At 64.8% G+C, this 24,787-nt stretch overlaps 2 protein-coding genes across 2 annotated transcripts; one reads left to right on the top strand and one right to left on the bottom strand.

Annotated features, from left to right (window-relative positions):
- Positions 1-5,245: 5,245 nt before the first annotated feature.
- On the top strand, positions 5,246-10,712 carry SIGIRR (single Ig and TIR domain containing). Its single transcript, XM_063332469.1, has 10 exons — positions 5,246-5,433; positions 7,352-7,489; positions 7,792-7,978; positions 8,078-8,208; positions 8,404-8,544; positions 8,674-8,817; positions 8,894-8,996; positions 9,076-9,226; positions 9,792-9,972; positions 10,120-10,712. Exons 2-10 carry the CDS (start codon positions 7,483-7,485, stop codon positions 10,320-10,322), a joined length of 1,248 nt encoding a protein of 415 aa, XP_063188539.1. The 5' UTR covers positions 5,246-5,433; positions 7,352-7,482; the 3' UTR covers positions 10,323-10,712.
- A 662-nt stretch (positions 10,713-11,374) lies between these two features.
- On the bottom strand, positions 11,375-19,244 carry PKP3 (plakophilin 3). Its single transcript, XM_063332449.1, has 13 exons — positions 18,982-19,244; positions 17,891-17,967; positions 16,961-17,688; positions 16,459-16,582; positions 16,097-16,301; positions 15,679-15,853; positions 15,298-15,415; positions 14,833-15,000; positions 14,295-14,480; positions 13,860-14,013; positions 13,194-13,386; positions 12,699-12,786; positions 11,375-12,319 (listed from the first exon to the last, which is right to left on the bottom strand). Exons 1-13 carry the CDS (start codon positions 19,208-19,210, stop codon positions 12,284-12,286), a joined length of 2,481 nt encoding a protein of 826 aa, XP_063188519.1. The 5' UTR covers positions 19,211-19,244; the 3' UTR covers positions 11,375-12,283.
- Between the last annotated feature and the right edge of the window lie 5,543 nt (positions 19,245-24,787).

The following is a 24,787-nucleotide window of genomic DNA, read 5'->3' as shown; positions in this document are numbered from 1 at the left end:
CCACGTGTCCGAGCTTGGACTTGAACTGGGAAGTGACGGTGGCTTCGCAGGAGCAGGATGCTTTCCCACTTGCAAGGCCGTGAGGAGGAAGGAAGCTGCGGCAGAGCCGGGGATGGTGCCTTCCCAGCACGCCGAGGAGCCGGGGAAGAGCTTTGGCACTAGGGACAAAGTGCGGTGCAGAACCCAGCCGCCGTCGGGCGAGCGCGACGCTGGTCGGCAGGAGATGACCTGGCTTCCTCGACAATCATGGCCTTAATGTGCCCGGCATCGCAGAAAAGCCAGTTACCTCGTTCCAGCTTCCCTCTCCAGCTCTTTTTCTGCACTTTGACCCCTTTTTCCTCTGCCTTCAGCGATCTCCTGCCTCCTGCCCCACTGAGAAACTTGAGTCCTTCCTCTTTCACCACAATTCTCCTCTCGACACAACTTCCGCGTGGCTGCAGCTCCCACCTGCTGTTTTCAGGGACATTGGAAAAATGCAGTTATTATCCTGGCTGTGTTTCGCTCCGGGCTCAGCCGAGCCTCTGTGTCTGCCCTAAGCACTCCCGGCAGTTGTGCCCGGCTCAACTACCAGGAGCAAAATGGTAAATAAAGGTAACACCCACGCAGACACAAGCAGACGCATTTCAGCTGCCGTTGAGTCACTGTACTCACACCGTGAGTATCACTCCTGCCTCCCTCCTTTGCCATCCACATCACCCGAAGAAACCGTCCCCCCCCTAAACCTTTTTTGTCTTAACTTGGATAATCAAAAAAGGCCAGAGCTGAAGCATCTGTGCGTAGCCGGGGGCTAGGGCTGAGCGTGGGTGCTGGCTGGTGAGACGCTTCAAAGGTTGGCACTTCGACCACGCGCAGTGGGAAAACAGCCTGGTAAACGTGCTGGGGTAACAGAACTACTGAGCTGCACAGGAAATCCTGAGCGATAGGGCTAGCAAGGGTTATCTCTTGCCCCAAAACACAACCTCCAGCCAGCCTGACGTTCCTCCAGCTTTTCCCTTGCGGCCCTGCAGGGCTGGCTGGGGCTGCCCCTTCTCCCCACAGCTGCGGGAGAAGGGGAGCCGGGGTGACATCCCGCGGCTGGACTGGTCTCACAGCCACCACTGCCACTCTTAGACACGCGTGTTCCCGGCCCCTTAGCCTTGCTCTCTGCCGCACCTAGCTTTAACAATTTGTTTACCGACTCAAGGCAGAGTTATTTATGCTCAAGGAACAAAGTCTTTGTTCATCGCTGCCCAGGAACGATAACGTGCCCTCAAACACGTGACTCTTCACTTGGCATCGAGGGCAGAAACAGCCCTTTGATGCCCCGAGATTCCCCACGCCCGTTACGCCAGGCCCATGCAAACTCACCGAGCTGCGTTTGCAAACGTACGGGGAAAAAGCCTTTCTCTTAATTTTTCCTAATTTCAATTAATGAGAAAGGCAGTAGCATGGGACAGGTGACCGCAGCTCAGTTTCCAGCTTTCTTATGGTTCTGGTAACTCCAGGGCAAATCCACTAGAGCGTTTCAGAGCTTTAGAGTCTTTTTTCTTCATAAGAACTGGAAACTTTTAATGGGTTTGTAAGCTTAACCTCGAGCTCCACCCTTTCATGCCCTCCTCTATAAAAAGGCAGTAGGTGCTTCCTTGTGTTGGAGGTGAGTTGTGGGGATAAACTGAACGAAATGTGGGAGCTACAAGGGTGCCACAGCGTGAACGTGTGCGCGCTCGTGTAACAGCTGTGATAGCCACCCTGCGAACACAGAAAGATGCAGATAAGTAAACGTGAGCACCACAGGTCATGAACAACTATTTCATTAGGGCTGATTTATCTCGTTCTGTAAATAAAAGCCAGACTGCTCCAAGCCCCTGCTGTGGCTAGAGCCATACCGCTGTACAGACACCCGCGCAGCGATGTTTCCTCTCGTAATTAGACCAGTTCTCACTGTACAAAGCGCCCTGAGCGCTGCACGTGTCGCGAGAAGCCACACCGCTTTCAGCTCGCTTGAAGGGTCGGGACAGCCCCGGTTTAAGAGCAAAAAGCCAGCACCCACTGTGCCTCCTCGGAGAGGAGCAGAGATTGTGATTAAAGGTCTCTCACCAGGTGGCACCTCATCCTGTAGCAACATTCTCATTTCTGGGACTTGGAAGCGAACCCTGGTTTCGTATTGTATTGATGGTCTTGGAACACAGTCGCCTGGCAGCTCTAAGTAGCTTAAATTTAATTAGCTTCAAGCTGTTAAATGCATCAAGATTTGGCTATTAGCGAGCTCACGTTACACAGTAATTTCCACTCACCTGCTAGTCCGCAGGGAGCCATCCGTGCCTCAGCAGCGCACTCACCCCAGGCAGCAGGCAGGACGGGGTCACAAGCCCCGGCACGGCGCAGGGTCTGAGGGCAACAGCCTCAGCGCAAGAGGATTCTGCCGGGGGACTCAGACACAGAGCCGGGGAGAGCCACCTCCTTCCCCAGCCACACCGACCCCCGCCGCTGCCCGCCTGGCAGGACACAGCTCTGCCGAAGCAGAGGGCAGGGGCACAGCCTTTCCGCTGCTGAACCCGTCACGCTGTCAGCGTCCCCCAGGGGTCCCACCACAGGCGCTCCCCGCAGGCGGTGGGTCCGTGGGGCTGTGCCCCATGGCTGAGGCCAGCCACAGACACCAGGCAACTCTCCCAGCAGTGACATGCCCAAATCAGCACTGCAGAGAAAGGCACCAGGGTTAACTCAGCCTCAAAACTTCACTCCCAAGAGCATGGAAAGCCACTAACTATCTCGCAGGGAGCTGAAATGAGCCGTGCTCCAGCCCTCCGGCTTGTTTTGTCCTTTCACCACTGCGACCAAAACCGCCTCCGCTCCTTCTTGCTTTTAACTTACCTACCCACAGGAATAACCCTAAAGGACAAAAAAAGATTTTATCAGCTCCCAATTTGCCACCAAGCCTCCTCACGCCCTTGCCATCCCCAGGATCTGGGCTTGTTCCCCGGGATCCTTTATCATCCCACAAAGACAACTGTCTACACTGGCATTCACAGCCCACGCACAAAGTGACCATGGTTTTGGGAACAACAGAGCAGCACTCGCCAAGAGAGCTGCTGAAGTAACTGCTACCCTGAACATGCACACAGCCGCCTCGCTGGAGGGCAGAGGACCAAGGGGCCACTCCCAAGGCCCCAACCCTCCAACAGGGTTCCCTCTATCCCCTTTTCCCCCCACAATAGGTCAACAGCACCGGTACTTTACACAACCATAGAATCATAGAATGGTTTGGGTGGGAAGGGACCTTAAAGGCCACCCAGCGCCACCCCCTGCCCTGGGCAGGGACACCTCCCACCAGCCCAGGTTGCTCCAAGCCCCGTCCAACCTGGCCTTGAACCCCTCCAGGGATGGGGCAGCCACAGCTTCTCTGGGCAACCTGGGCCAGGGGCTCACCACCCTCACAGCCCAGAATTTCTTCCCAATATCTCATCTCAATCTCCCCTCTTCCAGTGGAAAACCCTTCCCCCTCGTCCCATGGCTCCCCTCCCTGATCCAGAGTCCCTCCCCAGCTTTCCTGGAGCCCCTTGAGGGCCTGGAAGGGGCTGGAAGGTCTCCCCGGAGCCTTCTCTTCCCCAGGCTGAACCCCCCCAGCTCTCTCAGCCTGTCCCCACAGCAGAGGGGCTCCAGCCCTCCCAGCATCTCCGGGGCCTCCTCTGGCCCCGCTCCAACAGCTCCGTGTCCTTCTGCTGTTGGTGCCCCAGCGCTGGGGGCAGCACTGCAGGGGGGTCTCCCAGAGCGGAGCAGAGGGGCAGAATCCCCCCCGGGCCCTGCTGCCCACGCTGCTGGGGACGCGGTCCGAGACGGGATGTTTCTCCATGCAAACAGGCCCACAGACCTAACCTGCCACCTGTGTGTTTATTTGTATATATTTATGCTAAAAATACATATATACCCTTTACCCCGGGAAAGCTTTTCCCTCGGGGGCGGGGGAGGCCCGTCGCCGCGCTGACCCGGCCGCATTCAGCCCCCGGTTCCCCCGTTTCCAGGCCCGGCCCCGGCCGCAGGGTGCGCGGGGCGGCCGAGGGTGCCGCCGCCATCTTGCAGTGCCGGGGGCGGGACTACAGCACCCGGCGTGCACCGCGCGGGGCCCGCTTCCGGCCCGGCAGCGGGGCGTTGCCATGGAAACAGCGGGCGGCGGCCGCGGCCCGGGCTCAGCCGCCGGGCGGCCGGGATTCGGTAAAAAATAAGTAAAAATAAATTAATAATTAGGAGCGAAAGCTGAAAGACCCCGTCCCGGCCGGCCGTTCACCCGCCCGGCCCCAGCGGGGAGGTGTGATGGGGTGCCAGGGCCCTGACGCCATCCCGAGCCTCTAACCCTGCTTGAGCTGGGGCCTTGCGGGAGGAAAATAGCCCCTTTTCTTCCCTTTTTGGCCCCAAACCCTGTGATGACCTCACTGAAGACGCCGATGTTTGTGCAGCGCAGCAGCTGCGGGTCAGGTCGGAGTTTCTCTCGCTGGGGGCAGCGCCAGGCCGTGCCACCGCCACGGACGCAGCCCATGCCCCGGCGTGCGAGGGCTCCGGTCGCCTCCTCGGTCACTATTGCAAGCCATCACCTGCCGTTCCGAGTGGCCACGGCGGGGACCGGTTCCCTGCAGCCAGCACCAGCTAGAGGAGCCACTCCACGGTACCGGCTTCAAAGAGGCTTTTAAAATCATACAGGAGAAAGAAACAGCCGGGAGACCCCAAGATGCCCGTGGGCACAGCCAGGTCTGCCTGGCCTCCCCCCACCTCCCTCCGTCAGTAACTCACCTTAACAAAGCCTAAGAGTATCGAGTTTGCCGGTGCTCAGCAAACCAGTGTCCCAAAATGCAGGCTCTGCCCGGGCTCTTCCCAGGGCTCTGCGTTGAGCAGACACCCCCAGACCTCCAGTGCAAGCCCCCGGCTGCCGCCGTGGCCCGGGGAGCTGGTATTACTGGTGCTGGTGGGTGCTCAGTGCGGGTTTCATCTTGCCCTGACACCTCCATGGGCTTTTCCAGCCCTAGAGAGCCACAGAATTTCCTCTTTGGCACCAGGAGCCTCATGCAACCTGTGTGTGCCGGGCTCCCCGGGGCTGCTGGGCCGTCAGGTTGGGTGGGTTACCTTAATTTTCTCCTTTCTTTTTTTCTTCCTTTCCCCTCCCCTAAAGCCAGAGTTATTTATTTTTTTTTCCCCTCACAGGTTCAGGTGGAGACGGAGGTGGAGCAGCGGGAGGGAGGGACGGCCAACCCCTCCTGCGGGCCTGGCGCCCGGCGATTGGGGCGGCAGGAGAGCCCGTTGAAGGGCAGGGGCTGAACCGGGGAGGGGGAAAATAAATACATTATTAAAAAAAAAAAAAAGATAAAAAACAAGCACTGATCTGGCAGGTCCAGTCGGCTGGAGCAGCGCATGAGGGAGGCGGCTGGCAGGAAGCCTGTGGCCGGGGCACCGGGGGAAACTCCAAAGGTAAATGCAGCTCTCCTCCGCTTCCCTTTCCGCGTCAATGCCGTCTCAGCCAGGGCCAGAGGGTTTTGCCCTCTCCCCGCCAGCCCTGCTGCTCTCCTCCGGCCCCGCTCGCTCCCTCCGCACATGCAGAGCTGTGCCGCCTGCCCGCCTCGCTCCCTCGTGGCCCTGCTCCGGGGGGATGTGCAGCCCACCCATCGCCCACCACCGCAGGGTCCTCTGCCGTGCTACAAAACTGGGGTGTCCCCAACCCCGAGCCATAGGAAATGGGATTGCGCTGCTGCCCATTAATCCGTGCTCCTCCCTCCCTTGCGGGTGGCAGCCCTGACACCCAGCTGCCCTTTGGGCATCCGTCGCCATTTCATGCCCCAGAGCCCTGGCTGGCTGGCATTTAGGGCATCTCGAGCTCTCCAGCCAGCCTGCATCTCCGGCCAGCCTGCGTCTCATTGGGGCTTCCTTATTTCTGACTATCAGAGTGAAACGATTGCCGAGTGACCCATAGGGGCTGGACGATCCGGCCCGAGATGCTCCCGAGAGCCGGAGCATCCCCACCGGGCACAGAAAGCTCCATGCCACCTTGGTGTAGCGTCTCCCATCCCCTTCCCATGCAAAAGCCAGGTGGGCTGGCTCATCTCTGCCCCTTGCTCTTCCATCAGCTGTGGAGAAACCCAGTTAATATTTTAGGTATAAGTCGCTTTCCAGCTGCTCAAGCTGAACACGTTAGAAGCATCCGGGGCGTACCTTGACCCGCAGTTTCACCCCTGGCACCAGGGCTGCTGTGCCAAAGGGAAGCAATGTCCCTCCATCCCTGTTCACGCAGAGCAGCACTGCGGGCTCTGCAGGGGCGAGCCCGGCCTCAGCAGCCCCGATGTTGCCCAAAACCGGGCTGCAACCGAGAGCAATGAAGCTGTGGGGCAAAGAGGCAGCTGAGAGAGATGTTTATCCCTCCTGGCCCCAGCGGTTACAGTCGTGCCGCCTTGCAGCATCACCGGCAACGTGACGTCCTTGTTATTCCCACATCGTCCCCAGCGGGCACACCGCCCGCACTGAGGGCTCTGCAGGTGTTTGGGGACAGAGGAGCCTGACCCCGCCGCCAGGCTCTGCTTCGTCGTTTGCTCCTAGTGCCCTGGTGCACTGCTGCGATGTATCGGCAGGGTGCGGGGTGTCTTTCCTCATCCCCCTCTTCCCACGGGGCCATTGTGCACTGCCAGCCAGGGGATTGACCCCACACACTGTCCCCGCGCTCCCTGCTTGCCCCCACACACGGCACACTGTGTGGCTACTCCTCTCCTGGGCACGGCCACAGGGTAGCGACATGCTGAGCCTCCCACCGCTGCGCCCACTGGGCTTAGCTCAACGCTGCGAGAGCTCACGCGGTAGGAAGCCCGTGTTGCTATAAATAAACCGCCCACTGTTTAATTAGCAACCTCAATGGGCAGGCCAGGCTGCCAGCAGCGCTGCAGCCAAGACAGGGTGTTGGTAGCATGAAGGGGGTCCCGTGAGCCCCCCCAGACACAGCGGCAGGGCCAGCTCACCGGGGTTTCATGGGGAGGCGTTGCACACGCTGCAGTTGAGCTATGACGGCAGCTCGTTTCCCCTCGCTGGCCTCTGCTTTGAGCCGAAGCTGCGTTTTGAACACCCTGCAGCCCCCGGTTGGTCATTAATCACCTCCCGCCTGTAAATTCACGGTCGGGAAGCCCAGGCTGTGAGTCGGCGCTGCGCGGGGAGGGAAGCCACCAAGTGGTGTCATGGTGGCCCCCAAGCCATGGCTGGAAAGTGGTTTTGGCTTCACGCTGGAGCGGCACCTGTTGTCCCCTGAGCCCAGTTGCTGTGGGGAGTGATGGGGACCACCGGGACGCTCCCTGTGCCGGCTTGGCCTGGAGCAGCCAGCGCTCATGGAGCCATTTCTGACCTATTCCAGGCCCGGCCCGCCCTGCAGCAGTGGCAGGTGGACTTTGTCCCCCCGGAAGACACTGCGCCGCAAGGGCCCTCCTGCCGCCGGTGGCCCGATGGTGATGCCGGCAGCTCCCCCACACGTCGCCTGAGCACGCCATGGCAGGTAGGCTGCGAAATGGAGACTTTCACCTGTTTTCAGCTGGGAAGGACCCCTCGCCAGCGGGCATGGCCGGGGGTCCTGCTCGCTGCTCCAGCTTTGCCTCATAGGGCGGGCAAGGGTCCGTCCCAGCCCCCAAAACCGGCTCAGCCTGTTGCAAAACAGCCGCAAGCGCCGCTTGGTGCCAGACCCCCACGGCAGAGCTTGTTTTTCTGGGGAAGCCAGGATGGCTATGGCAGCTGCCTGCCCAGCCACGGGCTGGATCAGCTTTCCCATCCCAAACCCCCTTCTCGCTGTGCCCCCACCAGAGCTTTGCAGCGTGGCTCCCGAAATCCTCGTCCCGGCTGCCAATGAGACACTGGAGCTGGCGCTGGGGAGCCAGGTAGCGCTGAACTGCACCGTGCGCTGGGCAGCCGCCGAGCACTGCCAGCCTGTCCCTGCCTGGAGCAAAGACGGGCAGTGGCTGGGCAGCGAGAGCAGCCAGGACACTGCCTGGTAAGGAGCCTGCCCTGCGACACGTCCATCCCTCTGTCTGTCTGTCTGCCGGGGGCGGTGCCACATGGCCCAAACCACGGCGACCCTATCTCACCCCAGGTTTGGCCAAAATGCCTCGGAGCGGCTCCTCGCCAGCGTCCTGCAGCTCAACCTCACGCACGATGCCGACTTCGGGGTGTTTGCCTGCTGGGTCAGCAATGCCACGGCCACCTTCACCCTGCGGCGAGTGGGTAGGGACACACCGGGGACAGAGACAGGACACCTCCAAGGAGGACCCGCTTGCATAGGGCAGGAATGGCAGCCCCATGGGGATTATTGATGCCTCTCCCATGGCAGTGTATTGTGGCGCAAACCTACACCAAACCCAGAAAACCTGGGCCAGGAGCCACTCGCCACGCTCACCGTGACCTTCCCTGTCCTTGCAGAGGCGGCAGGGCACGTGCCCGCGGTGCTGGCAGCCCTCCTGGTCCTGGTGCTCCTGATGCTCCTGGCCGGCCTCTATGTCCGATGCCGCCTGAGCATGTTCCTCTGGTACCGGAACCGGTATGGCGAGCTTGAGATCAACGGTGAGCCACCGGGGAAGGGCACAGAGGTGGTGCCCCCCCTTGGGGGAAAAGCCTCCCCCAAGCCGGGGGCTCGCTGACACACAGAGCCCTCCCCGGCGTTACACCCCCTCTCCCCATGGCTCTCCCCAGACGGGAAGCTGTACGACGCTTACGTTTCCCACGCCACCGCCCCGGATGACCGAAAGTTTGTCCACTTCATCATGAAGCCGCAGCTGGAGAACCGCTATGGCTACAAGCTCTTCCTGGACGAGCAAACCATCCTGCCCAACTCAGGTAGGCACTGAACCCGGTGGGGACGGGCAGAGGGGCAACGCCAGCACCTGGGGGCTTGAAATCCCTTTGTCTGCAGAGCCCTCGGCCGACCTGATCATGAACGTGAGCCGGTGCCGGCGTCTCATCGTGGTCCTCTCTGTCGCGTACCTGGAGCAAGACTGGTGCAACAGCAGCTTCAGGTAGGAGCGGCTCCTACCTGCTGCCGGGAGAGGGGAGCCAGAGGGTCCTTCACCCTCCTGCCACGTGCCTGTCCCACAGGGAAGGGCTTTGGAGGCTGCTGGAGCTTTCCAAGAAACCCATCTTCATCATCTTCGAGAGCCAGTACCGGGAGATCACCCACCCCGCCATCAGCCTGCTGAAGCAGCACCGGAGCGCGGTGACCTTGCTGGTGTGGCGAGCTGGCTCCATGGTGAGCGCAGCGGGACCCCGTCCTGCCAGCACCCCCATTTCCATCCCCATCACCCCCATTTCCATCCCCAGCACCCCGTTTTGTGTCAGCCTCCCTGCCATGCTCCAGGGCTGCTCCACATGCTTCGGTGCTCCTAAAAAGCAGGTTGGGGCACTTGTCTTTTAGAGGCAATTTAAAAAAAACCAACAGAAACAGCCCCAGCTCTGGGTGCTCACTCCCCAAACTTACACCATCAGGAGCCCTATGTGGCTCTGGGGTCTCCCCTGGCCGAGGCGACGGGGTGAAGCCTCTGCTCTCGGAGCGAAGCTTCGGCCCATGGCTGCTGTGGCCATTTCGGGCCAGGCTGGGAGCTGGAGCCCTCGGGAGCATTTCAGCAGGTTGGGCCGGTTTCTCCACCGGCGCACGGGCACACTGCCATGCCGGGAGCACAGCCCTCGCCTTGGCTCAGCTCCCAGCACCAGGAAGAGTTTGCCGAGCCCCACAGAGCCTTCCCCAGCCCCGTGCGGGGCCGGGCTTGGCTTCGTGGTGGTCCCGATGCGGCTCATCTCCTCCCTGCCCCACGCAGACCCCATCATCAGACTTCTGGAAGGAGCTGTGCCTGGCCCTGCCCCGCAAAGTGTCCTTCCAGGGGACCATGGGGGACCCGCAGACCCAGCTGCAAGAGGACAAGGACCCCATGCTGATCCTGCACAGCAGCTACCTGGACAGCGATGGAGACCTCCACCCAGATGGGGACCTCGGCACAGGTCCTTGTCCCCTGCCTCCTTCTTCTCCTGGGGGGAACAGATGTGCACTGGAGGTCACCTTTGAGCTTTGCCTCACCCTCCCGTGGCAGGCGGGCTAGGTTTAGCCCCTTCCCCACCATTAAAAATCCATCTCCCTGCTCGTTCCAGGCCTCCGAGGGTGCGTTTTCGGAAGCCCCCCGCCTCCGCGCATCGCCGGCCCTGGCACTCCCATGGCTTTGGCTGCCAGCACAACAGAGGACACACAGCTGAGGGACGGCCAGAGACCCGAGCTCGACATCTCAGACCTGGGATCCCGCAACTACGGCGCCCGCACGGACTTCTACTGCCTGGTGACAGAGGATGACATCTGAGTGGGGCCATGGGTCGGCAAAGGCAGCATCCCCCTTCCCTGCGGGGCCACACGGACCCAGATCATGGGCAGAGGAGCCTGGGCTTTATGATGGGACCAAGGGCCAGGTCTGAGTGGGAAAGACTGGCTCCTTCTGGCAGCACGCTCCGTGGTGGAAAACCATCACCAGGGGACACCCCTGCTGTAGTGCCTGGGCACCCTTGGGTGCTGGGCCCCCCTCCCTCCCTGTGGGCTGCAGGGACATTTTTCCTGCCTGATGGATGAGCGTTGGGATGGGTGATGCTCTCCAAGAAGCAACGTGTCCCAGTCCCAGTGGCTGGGAAATGCCCCATGGGAGCGGCTGCAGCACCTTCTCTCCCATGGAAAGTCCCGTGGCAATAAAACGCTGCTGCTCCGAGCGGGTCTCATCCGTCTGTGGGGACGCAGGTGCCACCAGTGGGTCTCGTCCCTCTGTGGGGACACGGGTGCCACCAGTGGGTCTCTCCCCACTGTGGGCAGCGGGGTAGGCAACGCCGTGCCTTGTCCTGTCCCTGTGCCACATCCCGTCCCTGTGCCGGTGTCCCCACCATGCTGACTCGGAGCAACGCCCGGATGCGGGGAGGGGGGTGTCACCGCAGAGTGAGCTCACCCACACGCCAGCGTCCCACGGGTGCTCTCCACCCCTCCCGCGTGCCAGCCAAGGGCGGGGGCAAGTGGGCATCGTTCAAGGCCTTTATTTCAGGGATACACAGGGCTCAGGGAGTTTGTACACGGAGAGCTGGGGAGACAAACGCACCGCGACATGCCAGCCCGGACTGTGCCGGGTGCCGGCACACCAGGGGGGCGACACCAGCCCTGGACGTGTCCCCTCCTGGCAGCGCCGCCTGGTCTCCCCCACCCTGCCACCCCCTGTACCTACTCTACCTCGTTTCCCAAAGGGGCTGCGCGATGCCCCCCAAGCGCAGGGTCTCCCCACCCAGCCCCAAACCCGCCGGCAGCCCGAAGCCACCCCCCAGCCCACCCGCGTGCCCCGGCCTGGCCGCCACCATGGCAGAAAGAGCTTTGGATCCGCTGCCCAACCTGCCCCGACCGCGCCGGGCACTGAGGGCATCTCCCCACCCGCGGGGAGACGCCACCTGGCAAACACACACCGGCTGGCCCTGCCCGAATCCTGCCTGTGCAGCCCCGGCCAGGCCCAGCCCTGAGCCGAGCAGCCGGCACGGAGCAGCAGTGGCGGCTCTGCCGGCACAGGGACAGTCCCCGCGGGGCGCACGGATGGGGACGGTGCGGCTCAGAGACACCCCGGTTTCTTGCAGCGAGAGTGTGGGCAGCCTCAATCACAACCCCCCCCACACCCCTGGCAAAGGGGGGACTCAGCGCCGCATTGCCAACGCCGCTGCCTAGCTCCTTACAGCTGCGGGGCCACCCCATAAAAATTTGGGAGGCCACCTCAGACCTCCCACACACCCCCCCGCCCCGAGCTCTGCGAAGCCCCATCCCTGGCAGCACCGGCCCCCTCCCAGCACCCGCTGTGCCGCGATTCGGGGAGCTGGGATGGAGTGCCCCCAGAAGCCCCCCCTCCCCACCAGCATTGCTTTGCAGGAGCCTCCCCGAAGCCCTGCGGCTCCTGCCCCTCCGCCGAGCCACGCGACAAGCTGAGCTTTGCAGCGGCTCCCCAGGAGCAGGAAGGGTCCCCAGGGGCTGAGGGCACTTGGGTGCCGTGGGGCAACCCCCCACTAACTGGGGTCCCAGCGGGGCCCTGCAGCAGAGCCAAAAGCAGTCGCTGGGTTTGAGGCTGCGGCAGGAGGGAGGACAAGCGTCCCCCCCGCCCGAGGAAGGGGGACGCGGTGGAGTGGGGAGGCAGGAGGGACACAGCGGGGACTACGCTACGGAGCGGGGTTCCGGTGGCGAGCAGCATCCCCAGGGCACGGCCGGCAGCAAGGAGCATCCCGGCGGGGAGAGCCAGGCTCCCGGGGGTTGTCCTCACAGGCCGAGGAAGTCCTCCTTCCGGTACCCCTTCTGCAAGGAGACAGGCCACCCGTCACACAGGGGGGACGCCAGCACCGTCACTTTTCCTGCCCGAGGACACCCCTGCCCACACCTCACTGGGAACTCGAACACAAACCCACCCCCAGCCCCAGCAGGGCTACGCTGACCCCACATTGGGCACGTGGCTGTCCCCGCCCCACTGGTGCAAGTGCCACCACAGGGACAATGTTCTGGGGACGTCCCCAGCCCTTCAGGAGGGCGAGGTGTGGAGTTGGAACCCTTCCTGGAAGCATTTGGGTGGCGTGGCTTTCCGGGGTGAAGCCCCTGGCCTTGACTCCCTTGGGATGCACCCTCAGGATCCATCCCAGCATCCCTCCGTCTGGGGGAGGCACCGCAGGGTGCTACGTACCATCTTGAAGTCCCGGTGGAGCTTGGTGTATTGCCACATGTTGCCCAGGAGGCTGGCTGCTGCTCTGGAGGACTTCTCGTTGTCCGAGCTGCAACAGAGACAGGATGTGACGAGCTTTGGGTACCACTGGGCACGGGATGTTGCCCATCAGCCCAAGGATACCACCCCAGAAGGGCACGGAGGGGCTGAGGACTTAGTGCTGGTGGGAAGAGGCAGAAGACTAAAGGCTGGAGCCCACCGCAATGTGCAGGGTGGCAAGTGCTTCTGGCAGGAGAGGTGAGAAGCACCCAAATGGGAAGAAGGTGGCTGCAGCAATGGGCAACCATGTGGTAGGGTGTCCTGAGGAGGTGGCAAAGGGATGGAAGGTGGCCACGAGGCCACTCTGAGCTGGTTTGGTGACTCCCAACACCTGGGAGCTGAACGAGGGAGGAAGGGGAGAGCAGGACTGGAGCCCAGGTCCAAGCTGGGACAGCAGGGCAGACAGGGAGCTCCCACCTGTCCCTTCTTTTCTTGATGTAGAAGAGCTTCCTGAGGCCATCAAAGTAGACGATGTCGCGGGCGGCCATAGGGCTCTCCACCACCAGGTTGTTGAGGACCGCGATGATGTTCACGATGACGTCGGCGGGCGGCGACTTGTCCCCGACGCTCCCTGGTAGCTTCTCGATCAAGTGGCTGACCACCTTGGTCGCTGGCAGGCAAAAGTATCACATCAGGGCTGGTGGCCAGACCCAGGGGACACGTGGCGGTCTGGGGATGAACCCTGCAACCTCCTGGGGGCAATGAGGGGACAGAGGGTCCAGCCAAAGACATGTGGGGCATGTGGGGCGGCACCAAGGACATCTTCAAACCCTTTACTCTCTGAAGTCTCTTCTGAGACTCCTTGGCACCGGGGAGAGGAGTTGGGGGACAAGGACAAAGCCAAGTGAGACGGTGGGGTTGGAGGCAGAGCACACCGCGTGGCGGGTGTTTGGTTACTGGGGAGGGGGGATGGACCAGCCACCACGCACTCAGCTGTGAGCGGGGATGCAGCAGGCAGGACGGTGCTGAGACATGGCTGGAGGTAACTGGAGGCAAGAGCAAGAAGGAAAAGGGTGGAGAGCATCTGTGGGGCTCCTCCCTGCAGCCCCGGCCCTGCCCGTCCCGTCCCGCCCCGGCACTCACACATCTCGTCCTTGTTGCGAGCATGGCGGGACAGGTTGCGGATGAGCCCGGTCAGGGAGCGCAGCTGGTGGTGGTCGGCGGTGCGGACGCGGTCCAGCACGGGGTTCAGGATGCGCTCCTGCTCCAGGGCCAGCCGGCTCAGCACGCCCGCCCACTGCCGAGGCAAACACGTGCTTGGAGACACCCGCCGGGACCCACCGGCTGCCTCCTCCCACCCCATCCTCCTCCTCCTCCTGCTCAACGGGGCCACGTCAGGGTGACCCATGTCTAGGTGCCAAGTAGCATGATGGCCATGTCCCCCATCCAGGAAAGGCTGGCACCAACCCGCAGGGAGGTGCATCCCCTCCCCGGGCACGGCCGTGACTGGCCAGGCCGTGGGGACAACCAGGCAAGACGGGGCGAGCGCCGGGAGACGCTCCCCTCCCGTGGTCTCACCCTGCGGTCCCCGGCGGTGATGTTCTGCAGGGCACCCGAGGCCGCCTCTGTCGTGTGCTTGTTGAGCTCGCAGCGCTGCAGCAGCCGGTTGTAGATGCCCACGATCTGCGGGTTCCAGAGCCACTCCATGCCCTTGGGGTCCTTGGAGACCTCCGTGAAGGTGACGATGTCCGCATTCAGGTAGTGCTGCGGGGATGGGGGCGGCACTGTTAGACTCGTAGGGGATGTTCCCGCTGTGGCATCCCTCGCTGCTGGTGTCCCCTTCTCCCCAGCGTGCCTGGCCTCAACCACTGGGCAGCTCCAGGCTGGCAGTGACCCAGCAGGTCACCCCAGCTGCGTCATGCCCCATGGTGTGGAAAAGCAGGGGTTCGGCACCCTGATTCACCCTCCGCTGAGCTCACCCGTGTGTCCCACCCACCAGCCGAGGCCAGCGTCCACCTCCGCCCCAGCGTCACCTCCACCGCCAGCCGCTTCCCAGTGCCAGCCCCGCCCCAGGTGACACAGCCGTCACGGTGCCCACCACCTCCCAGCCGCTGACCTCTCGTGCTTTCTTGCTTTGGGGGCTGAAGCAGCCCACCAGCTCCCCCGTCACCATGCTGCTGTTGTTCCTCCTGTGGCCTTCCAGGCGCTGGAGGGAGGACGGGGGCATTTCGTCGTAGAGGCGGTAGGAGAGGTTGCGCAGGACGCAGACAGCATTCTCCACGCTCTGGGGGGGGGACATGGTGCATGGAGGGGGTAAGTCCTTGTGCCACCAGCCAGGGCATCTCCAGCTGGCACGTCCCCTGGGGCAAGATCCCCTGGGGCTCTGTGGCCAGAGTCGCCCCGATGACACCAGCGGTGCCCTACTGCGCCCAATAAGGGCAGATGGATCCAAGTTGGTTTTCCAACCATCACATCAAGACGTGCCTTTGCACCACGGTGGCCAGGCAGCCGCCAGAGGGAGGGAGCAGCACCCAGTCTCAGGGCACCCAAACCCTCCCAGCACCCAGCTCCCGGGGCTCACCTTGTCCTCTGACTTGCCCACTTCCAGGGAGCTGTTCACGTAGTGGATCATGGAGTCCACCAGCCCGTGGCACTCGCGCATCTTCTGCCGGGTCTGCTGGCTGGCAGAGCTGAGATTCCTGCACGGGGAACGTGGGCCCGTCACGGCGAGAAGGGGCTTCCCCACAGCCACCTCCCTCCGGCCACCGGGCGCCACCGTGGGGAGGGCAGCTGATACCTCTCCCACGGGGTTGTCCAGGCTTTGCCTTCATGCACGAGCACTGCAAGGGATGGGGACCCCAGACATGAGCCCTGGGGACCTTGCTCCCTATGTACGCAGCGCAGACGGTGCCTCTTCCTCCACCCAAACCTTTATGCACAGTGGGAGGGCCACAGCAGGTACCTGAGGAAACCCGTGGAGTTGTAGAAGATCTCTGCCTCCGAGGGGTTCTGCTGGATGACACCCGAGCCCCCCAGTCCAGAGAGGGGGACCAGGACCAGGTCCGTGAGCTGCTCCAGCGTGTCCCGGGCCAGGCGATCCTTCAGGTTGTCACTGGAGGAGAGGTTCCACAGGATCCCTGCGTGGAGGGGGACCCTCAGTCCCGGGGACGGCTGGAGAGCACGTCCACCCCGACCCACCTCCCCAGGGGGCTCGCGCCGACCGCCCGCAGCCGGGAGTGGCCGTGGGACAGGGCGGGTAACAATGATGCAAAGAAATCATCCCCATGAAGTGCCGCCCCAGCTTTACTCATGGGGCGGGGGTACCACCTGCCGCCCCCGGGGGAGGAGAACCCCTGCCCACCCCTGCCACCACCCCCCACCTGTGACATTCTTGCGGAGCTCGTCGTCGGGCTCCCGCAGCGTCCGCATGAGCTCGTAGATGCCGTTCTCCTCCACCAGCGCCAGCTTGTTCTCAACGTTGTCATAGATGAGGTTGCGCATGGCGCCCGTGGCATGGCGCTGCACCTCCTGGTTGGGGCTGTTGAACAGCTTCACCAGCTTGGGCATGGCCTGGAGGCTGCGGGCCTGGGAGGGGAGAGCCCGGCCGGGTTGAGACGCCCAGCCGCTCGCCCGTTCGGCTGGGGGCTGGGGCTCCCTCCATCTCCTCCACCCTCCCAGGGGTGCCCCAGCACGGCAGGGGGGCTGGGGACATTCCCTTCCCCTTTGGCTCCTGGGGGCTCACCTGCTTCTTGGCGTTGCTGTCACTGTAGCATTTGTGCTGAAGGTAGGCAGCGCCCAGGACCTGCAGGTTGGGGTCGCTGGCTATCAGGTATTTCACCGCAGAGGGCAGGTCAATGTCGTCAAACCTGGAGGCCACAGGCAGGTGAGGAAGGGCCCAGGCAGAGCATCCCACAGGGGTCCTCCACCTCTGCACCCCACCACATCCCACATCTCGGAGACCCATCAACCCATCTTCCTCCCCACTGCGCTCTTGGGGCACAGGACTCCAGAACCGGCTGAATGACCATCCTCCTAACCCATGTCTCAGGATGTGTCCACGAGAGGAGCTAAGGCCACATGCAGGACACACTTGGAGGTCAACCCATGCTGTGGTCCATCACTATGGGGCCAAATTGTGCCCGCCATCGCTCCCCTCCTCCTGCATCCCTTGCAGCAAGGTAACGCCAAGCAAGCGGTGGAGGCTTTTGCCCTCAACCAGCCAAGTGACTAAGGCGGGCACTCACCCCCCCGACTGGTGGCTGAGCAGCGTGCTGTGCCCGTTGTACATCTCCATGGCGCGCTGGTCCTGGAGGTGGTGGCTGGACTCGGCCAGGCTGCGCACGGAGGGCGCGCGAGAGCTGTGCTCCACCATGCCCATGTAGGAGCTCCCGATGCCCGCCTGCGAGGCCGCCTGCACGCTGCCGAAGGAGCCGGTGCTCAGCCGTGACCGGTTGTTGCTCTGGAAGCGCTGGAGCGTGCGCATGGCGGGCGCCCGGATGGTGCGGCTCTGGGTCACCTCACCACCTTCCAGCCAGTCGGAGGCGGCCTTGGCGGTGGAGCCGGCGCTCATCTGCCTCTCGAAGGTGTAGGAGCGGGCGAAGCCGCCGTTGCCTTGGCTTTTGTAGAGGGGACGGTGACCCACGGGGTCCAGCTGCTCCGAGATGATGCTATAGCGGTCATCTGCCATGGCGGTGGGCTGGAGCGGCCCGTCGGCCAGCCGCAGGGAGCGCAGCGACAGGGTGTCGAAGTTCTGCCGGGACCGGTAGTTGCGTTCATGGAAGGAGCTGGGCCGCGGCGAGGTGTTGGCGGCCTGCGACATGGCATAGCCGGTGCCATAGCCCCGGCCCTTCGCCAGGCCCCCATTGCTGATGGTCGCCATCCGCTTGTGCGGTGTGAGGTCCACCGCCGAGCGCGAGGACCAGCCGCTGCCCTTCAGCGTGCCGAAATCCTTCTTGGCCAGCGGCTGATAGAGCTGCGGGGGGAAAGCGCGGGGTTCAGGGGTGCCCGCGAGCCTGTCCCTCCATCCCCACTGCGGGGAGAGGGAAGGATGGAGCCAGGCGCCTCCCTTGGCACAACCACGGCTACAGCCCGCAGCTGGGTCTCTGCCGGCATCCCCAGCCACCACGGTGACAGGCGCCAGCGCAGGGTGGGGGATGAGCCCCCCCAGAACGTACCGAGGCTTTGGCGTCCAAGCCATTGCTCTGGGAGCGGGAGCTGAAGGAGGAGCGCAGGGTCGTGCCATACTGACCGCCTGCGGGACAGAGACGGAGAGGTCAACGTGAGCCCCGGGGGGCAAAGGGGTGCTCTAGGGGACCAAAGATCCCCCCAGCTCATCCCGGGGGAACCATCCTGGGGAGCCGCGGCCATGCCGGAGGCACTGAGGGGGACAAGGGAGCGGGAGGAGGCTGCCTTCGCCTCCCTGCTGGCAACAGGGAGCAGGAGCAGCAGCGGCAGTGCCGAGCAGCAGCCTCCCCGCCTTTCATCGTGCCCCGACGGCGAGGGGAGTAATTGCCACCTTGGCGGGTCACGGCGGCTTGGCCTGGTCCCCTCCGCCGCAGCCGGATCGGCAGCCCAGGCATCCCCCCAAAACCAGTCCTGTCCCCGCCACTGCGGGACGGGAACCCGGCAGGGACCCGGCCGCCACGCTGCACCCCGCGCCGCCCTCCCGCCCTGCCACCACCCTGGGGACAAGGACGCCGCCGCCAGCCCCGGCGGTGACAGAAGTGTGACTCACACCCACGCCCGGGCAGCCCTTGGGGTGCCGGGGGGGGGGGGGGGGGGGGGGGTCTCTCCCAGCCGCCACCGGGGACCCCGGCACCCAGGATCAGGGGGCTCGGTGAGACCCCGTGCCGGTGCCGGGCGAAGCGGCAGGGCGGAGGCCGCGAGCGCAGACATTAAATGGAGGAGCTTGGAGCCCGGCCAGCGGCACCGCTCAAAGGCTGGCGGGGACAGGGAGGGATCCGCCAGGGCGAGAAAAATCCCCTTATCCCAACCCAAAGCAGGGTGCGGGAGCCCCCCCACAGTGCCAATCCCCCCAGGGGGCGGGTGGGGAAACTGAGGCACGACCCCCGAGCAGGGCGCAGTGAGCCCAGGCCGGGGCTGTGCCCCTCCATCCCCGGTGCCGGGGGTTCAGCGGGGGGCTTGGCCGGGGGGGGTGTGACCCCCCAGCCCCACGCCACAGCGTGAGCCGAAGCCCAGTGCCGGCCGAGGGGCTCCCGCCGCCGGCTCGTCCGCGTGAGCCCGGGGGTCGCGGGGGATCTCCCACCTCTGCCGCCGCCGTCGGGGTGGTCGGGGCCCTCGGGGCGGGCGGCCGCCTGCCCGCGCAGCATCATGCGGATGCGGACCTGCTCCTGGACGCGGGCGCTGCGCAGCCGCTGGGCCTCGGCCGCCTCCCGGCTCCTGCCGTCCAGCTGCCGGTCCGAGGGCAAGGCCAGCGAGCAGACGCCGGCCTCGGGCTGCAGGGCCGAGAGCAAGAAGGTGTTAGTCTCCTGCATGGCGGCGGCGGTGCGGAGGCCGAGGCGAGCCAGGCCGGCCTGCGCAGGTGAGCGCGGCGGCGGCTTCCCGGAGCCCAAGGGAGGCACCCGGCCCGCCCCGCCGCCGCCACGCCTCGGCGGGAAGGAGGGGGCCGCACCGGGCTCCCGCCGCCACCCTCACCTCGCCGCCAAAGGCGGAGGCGCCCGGGGCGGCCTCGCGGGGACGAGGGCGGCGGATGGGGTCCGGGGGCGGGGGGGGGGGGTCATACCTGCGGCCCCCGCGGGGAGAGCCAAACCCCCCCCGGGCAAACCCACCAGCGAGCCCCAGACCTACACAAGCCCCAGACCCCCATGTTGACCCTCTGGCAAGCCCCAGACCCCCACATGGCCTCCCTGGAGAGCCCCGGACCCCCAGGCAGGCTCCTCGGCCAGCCCCAGACCCCCACGTGGCCCCACCAGCCAGCCCTGGGCAGCCTCCCCACTGACCCCCAGGGCCCCGCATGGCCCTGCCAGCGAGCCCCAGACCCCCATGTTATCCCCCTGGCAAGCCCCAGACCCCCACATGGCCTCCCCATTGACCCCCAGAGCCCCGCATGGCCCTGCCAGCGAGCCCCAGACCCCCACATTGTCACTCCAATGAGCCTAAGACCCCTGGGCGACCTGCCCCGGACCCCCAGGCAAGCTCCTCAGCCACCCCCGGACCCCTGCATGGCCTCCCAGGAGAGCCCCGGACCCCGGGCAGTGTCCCCATTGAGCCCCCAGACCCCTGCATGTCCCTGACAGCAAGTCCCAGACCCCCACGTTGTCACTCCAATGAGCCGAAGACCGCCAGGCAACCTCCCTGGAGAGCCGTGGACCCCCGGGCAAGTTCCTCAGCCAGCCCCGACCCCGCCATGGCCCCACCAGCGAGCCCCAGGCAGCTGCCCAGAGAGCCCCAGACCCCCGAGCCCCCTCCTAGGAGAGCCCCGGGGCCCTGGGCAGCCCCATCGCTGACCCCAGCCCCCCCCGCTGCCCACCACTGTGGCCAGCAAACCCCTCCGGGCCAGGGGCTGGCCCGCCAAAGGGCCAGAGTGGGGGCTAATTGGCAGTAATTACTGGCCAGGCCCTCCCTGCTTTGCTTTTCAAATCAGCCGGGGAATTAAAAAACAACAATAATAATAATAAAAAAAAAAAAGGGGCGGCTCAGCGCCGGCAGGCCCGGCAGTAATGAACATGGGGTGACTCAGCCGTGCCACTGCACAGGTACTAATTAGGCTCACCCCACCCGCTGAGCCACCCCGGTCGACCCCGGCACGGCTGGGGTGGGGGACACCAGGCACCCCCCAAGCCTAGTGTGCTCGGGAACGGCTCCCAAAATCCCTCCCCATGGTGGTGTTTCATGCTGCTCTCCCTCGGCCCCTGACTCGCTGACTGATCTGCTCACTCCTGAACCGAGTTGTGCCCGTTCTCAGCCGTGCCTGGGCACTCGGGCTCTGCCCCTGCATGTGGGCACAGGGTGTTTTGCCCGTCAGCTCCAGCACAGCGCATCAGCTGGAGAAGCCGGCGCTGGCTTTGGCCGTTTGAAGGTGAGCGTGGCGACGCGGCCGCAGCTCCGCAGCGAGCCATGGCTCAGCGCTCAGCGGCGTCACCGCTCCAGACCCGCCTGGCAGAAGTGTTATGGGCTTTGCCGGCCGAGGCTTACGACACCTGGTGATGACAAGGCCGGGACATTGAGGACAACGCTGGGATGGCTTTTGTGCTTGGTTAGGAGGGTGAAAAGGGCGGCTGTCCCAGAGGAATGTGCCGCCGTCAGCAGGAGCAGCGGCTGATGCTGGGGCGGGGTGGCAAGAGCTGCAGGCGAGCGTTTTGGGGTGACAGCCCCTAACTCCAACGGCCTCCCCAAACCCCAGTGGGCTGCAAACCCCAGTGCCACCACCACATTGTGCCTGGGGGCTGACGCAGGGGGCAAGAACCCCCACCTCCCCAGCTTGGGGGGGGGTGTCCAGGGACTTCATGGGTTTACTGGGAGCCCCCCCCCTTTGCTTTGGGGTCACACCTGACCCTTTTGGGGTACAGGATAACCCCACCCCCCCCCCTTCTCCCACCTTGGCACCACCCACACAGGGAGCGTCGGCGGGTGCACCGAGTTTGGCAGAGCTCAGCGGGGCGCTCCCCACCCTCCCAGCCCGTATGAATCACGGGTTCCCCCCCGGGAGCAGGCGGGGAGGGCGTTTCGCTCCCCGTGCAAGCTGATGCTTGCCCGCCATCCCCGTGCCAGGCACCGAGGGGCTTGGGGACGGCCCCGGGAGCCCCTCTGCTGGGGGGACGGGGGGTGTCCTCCCAGGGCCACCCCCAAGCGTGCTGGCAGCCCCGCTCCCCCAGGCTCTGCCTCCACTCCAAGCCCCCGTCCCCCTGCCCTGACACTGTCCTGCAGCTTAGAGATGGAAATTGAGGGGTCTTGGGGAGGTTGGGGGGGGCGGGGGGGTGAGGCAGGTTTTAAGCCAAAACCGGCAGCGCTTGCCTCGTAAAGCAGCTCATTAATGGGGGAAAGTGTTGCCCGGGAGCGGGGATGCACTGGGATGCTTAAAAAGCAGCACATCGGCACCAAAACCCCTCACATTCAGAGCAAAATTGGGGGATTCCCGAGGGGACGCGGCCATGGTCAGGGTGACACAGGGTTAAACAAACTCAGTCTGGGGGGCCCTAAAGCGGTCACTGCCCCCCCAGCCTGGAGGCACCCTTATGCCTTCCTCCGCAGGGTGACAGAGCCGCGTCCCCAGGGAGACCCCAGCCCCTGGGTGCACGTTGTCCTCTCCCACCCCCTGAGCGCCGCTGAGCGCCTGTCCCCAAAACCGGGTCCCCAGGGGAGCCTGTGGCTGCCGGTGCCATCGGCGTTTGAAGCGGGGAGTGGCCGAGGCGGCACCGCGCAGCCTGGCCACGGCGCACGTGTGCCAAGAGCCACGCCAGGGAAACCGAGGCACGGGGCAAGGAGGACAGAAGCCTCTTGGCCACAGTTGGCCAGGAGCAGCGACCTGATCCGCGCCGTCCCTTCCCACCCGGTGCATGGGGACGGGTGGCACGGCGGGTGCCACCGGTGTTCCCTGGGGACCCGCGCCGGGGACAGCCAACCAATGGGTGCAGGACGGGCTGGCACGTACCTTGTTGGGTGGCCCCGGCGGGCCGTTGTCCTGCAGCATCCTCCCGGGCAGGCGGGTGCACCCCTGGGTGCTGCGCGGGTGCCGGGCGCCCCGGCAGGGGGTGGGCGATGGCGTCTGCGGCGGGGCCGGTGCGGCGGGCGTGGGGCCACGGCGCGGGCCCGCCCCGGGAGCTTACCCAACCAGTCTCTTCGCCCGTGTTTTGCATGTGCGCTCGAAACCCGCTCGCCTCGCAGCCAAGTTTGCGCTTTTGGGGTTTGCGGCAGCTCCACAAAAAGCCTCGGCATGGCTGAGGTGCCGGGGGGGTGTCCGGGGGTCCCACCTGCCCCATCCTGGACAGCGCAGCCACGTCCCTGCCCTCTTTGTGATGCTCCAAAAAATCACCGTTGGTCCCCACTGCCACCATGGCCATGGTCCAACGTGTCCTTTCCACCCCATCCCCTTGAACCCCCCCAGCACGAGGCACCCATGGGTGCAACAAGGAGCGTTTTGGGGCTGCCAAGAGGAGAAGATGGAGGGGAGGTAGAGCCGGGGGGGTACATGCTTTTTGCGGGGTGGGGGGCTCCCCCGGGGGTTCACAGGGAGTGTATTTGTATGCGTGGGATGGAGCAGGAGCCCTTTGAAGCCAGATAAGCCAAGAGGGAGCGTTTGAAACGGGCCAAACCAGTTTGGGGGCCATCGCTTCCACCGGCACGGCAGCGCGGGGTTCCACAACGCACCCAGCGCTCGCTGGGGGCTGCCAAGAGGCGACCCCCCAGCAGAGCCCGGCGCAGGGCAGGAGGACCCTCCATCCGGCCACTGCTGTCACGTTTGGCCCGTTCTCAGCCTGGAGGTGTTGGGGACACTCTCTGCTCACCCTCGCCCTCCTCCAAGCCCTCGCTCGGCCCCGTGGCCAGGACAGCCCTACAGCGAGGCCGCTGCGGGCTGGTGTTTGCCTCCACCACCCTAAACAAGCCCCAACGCCTTTGCAGCATCCCCCTGGGGCAGGGCAAGCCGCCCGGCCAACGCCGCGCCCCAGCACCAGGGCTGCTCCTCTAAAAGCGGGGACCTGCCCGCACCCCGCTGTCACTCGGGGCTCCATCGCCTGGCCCGGGAGAGGCTCCCTGAGGTCCCCGTGTGGTCCCCGTGACCACGGCTCAGCCACTGCCACGGAAACAAAACCCTCCGGCGTTTTGCTGCTGGCCCTACCCCAAGCCAATACCGTCAGCTGGCTCCAAATTGTCCCCAGCAGGGCTGGACCAGCGTCCCCAGTGGGGATGGCGCTGGTGGCACCGGTCCCTTCCAGCGTCAGCTCTGGATGTGGCTGAGCCCGGTGCCTGCTCCGCCGCCGGTGGCTTTGTGAGCTCTGCTTGCTGGGAAGCTGCTGGAAAAGTTGTGCCTAAGGAAAGGCGGCTTTAGGGATGGCGCTGCTGGCCTCCGGGGGACTGCGGGGCCACCCGCCCTGCCCAGCGCTCCTCAGCCCACGGGCCAACTCCCGGCGCAGCGGGCAGAGCCCTCGCCCACAACAAAGCACTTCCAAAGCGCTGGAAAAAACAGGCAGCGGGGTGAGGAGAGGAGCCTGCGAGTGCCAGCACGGAGAGAAAAACCCACAGCCTGCCCAGACTGTCCCCTCCCGGCAAATCCCGGGGCCAGAAGTGCCAAATTTGGGATAAAAATCCCCCAGAGACCCAGATTGTGGCTGTTTTCTGATGGCAAGCAGGTTGCCAAGCCTACCGCCTCCATCCTCACCCCAAAACTCAGCAGACGCTCAGACAGAGCCGGGGGAATAAAACACCTGGGGTGGGGGAAGCTCCGGGGCTATTTCAGCCCCCCCAGAGGTGCTCCCGGCTGCTGGAAGCTCCCGGTGGAGGGCAGCAAGGACGCGGTGGTCACAGCCCAGGGGATTTGCAGGGACAGGGTGACCCGGCGGAGGAGCAGAAGGAGCTCGCGGCCGCCGGGCCCGGGGCCAAGCGGGTTTGCCGGAGCCCGCGAGGCGCCGCGTGCGACCGGGCACGTCCACGGGCGAGGGGAAGAGACGAGCAAAGGGCTCCGGCACAGGCAGACATGGCCATCCCGCAAACGAGCGTGCAAGGGCGCGCGGGAGCGCGCGGAGCAGCTGGGGGCTCTCCCCAGGGCTCGCCAGCCCCGGGGGCGCCGGGCTGAGCCCCCCGTGTGGGGCGCAGGCAGTGGCCCGGGTGGAGCCCAGGTGTGGGGCGGAGGCTCCGCCAGCTCCCTGCAAGCCCAGGCGTGCGTCCGGGCACCACACGCACAGCTGCTGCCTCCTCCTCCTCCTCCTCCTCACTGCACGAAACAGCAAAGGGGCCCCGAAAAGAGCGAATCTTCGCTCCGTGCCCGTCCTCCTCCTCCTGCTCGGTCCCACCGGGAGCGCAGGGAGCCCTGCCTGCGGCTTCCTGACCTCTCCTCCCAGCCTCAGCCAGGATCAGCCCAACGCATCCGCCAGCGCGCTCCCTGCACGCACAGGGCA

Source organism: Chroicocephalus ridibundus, chromosome 4, assembly GCF_963924245.1.
Source record: "Chroicocephalus ridibundus chromosome 4, bChrRid1.1, whole genome shotgun sequence".
NCBI lineage: Eukaryota > Metazoa > Chordata > Aves > Charadriiformes > Laridae > Chroicocephalus > Chroicocephalus ridibundus.
The sequence above is the reverse complement of the archived record's forward strand: the minus strand, read 5'-3'. Positions and strand labels throughout refer to the sequence as shown.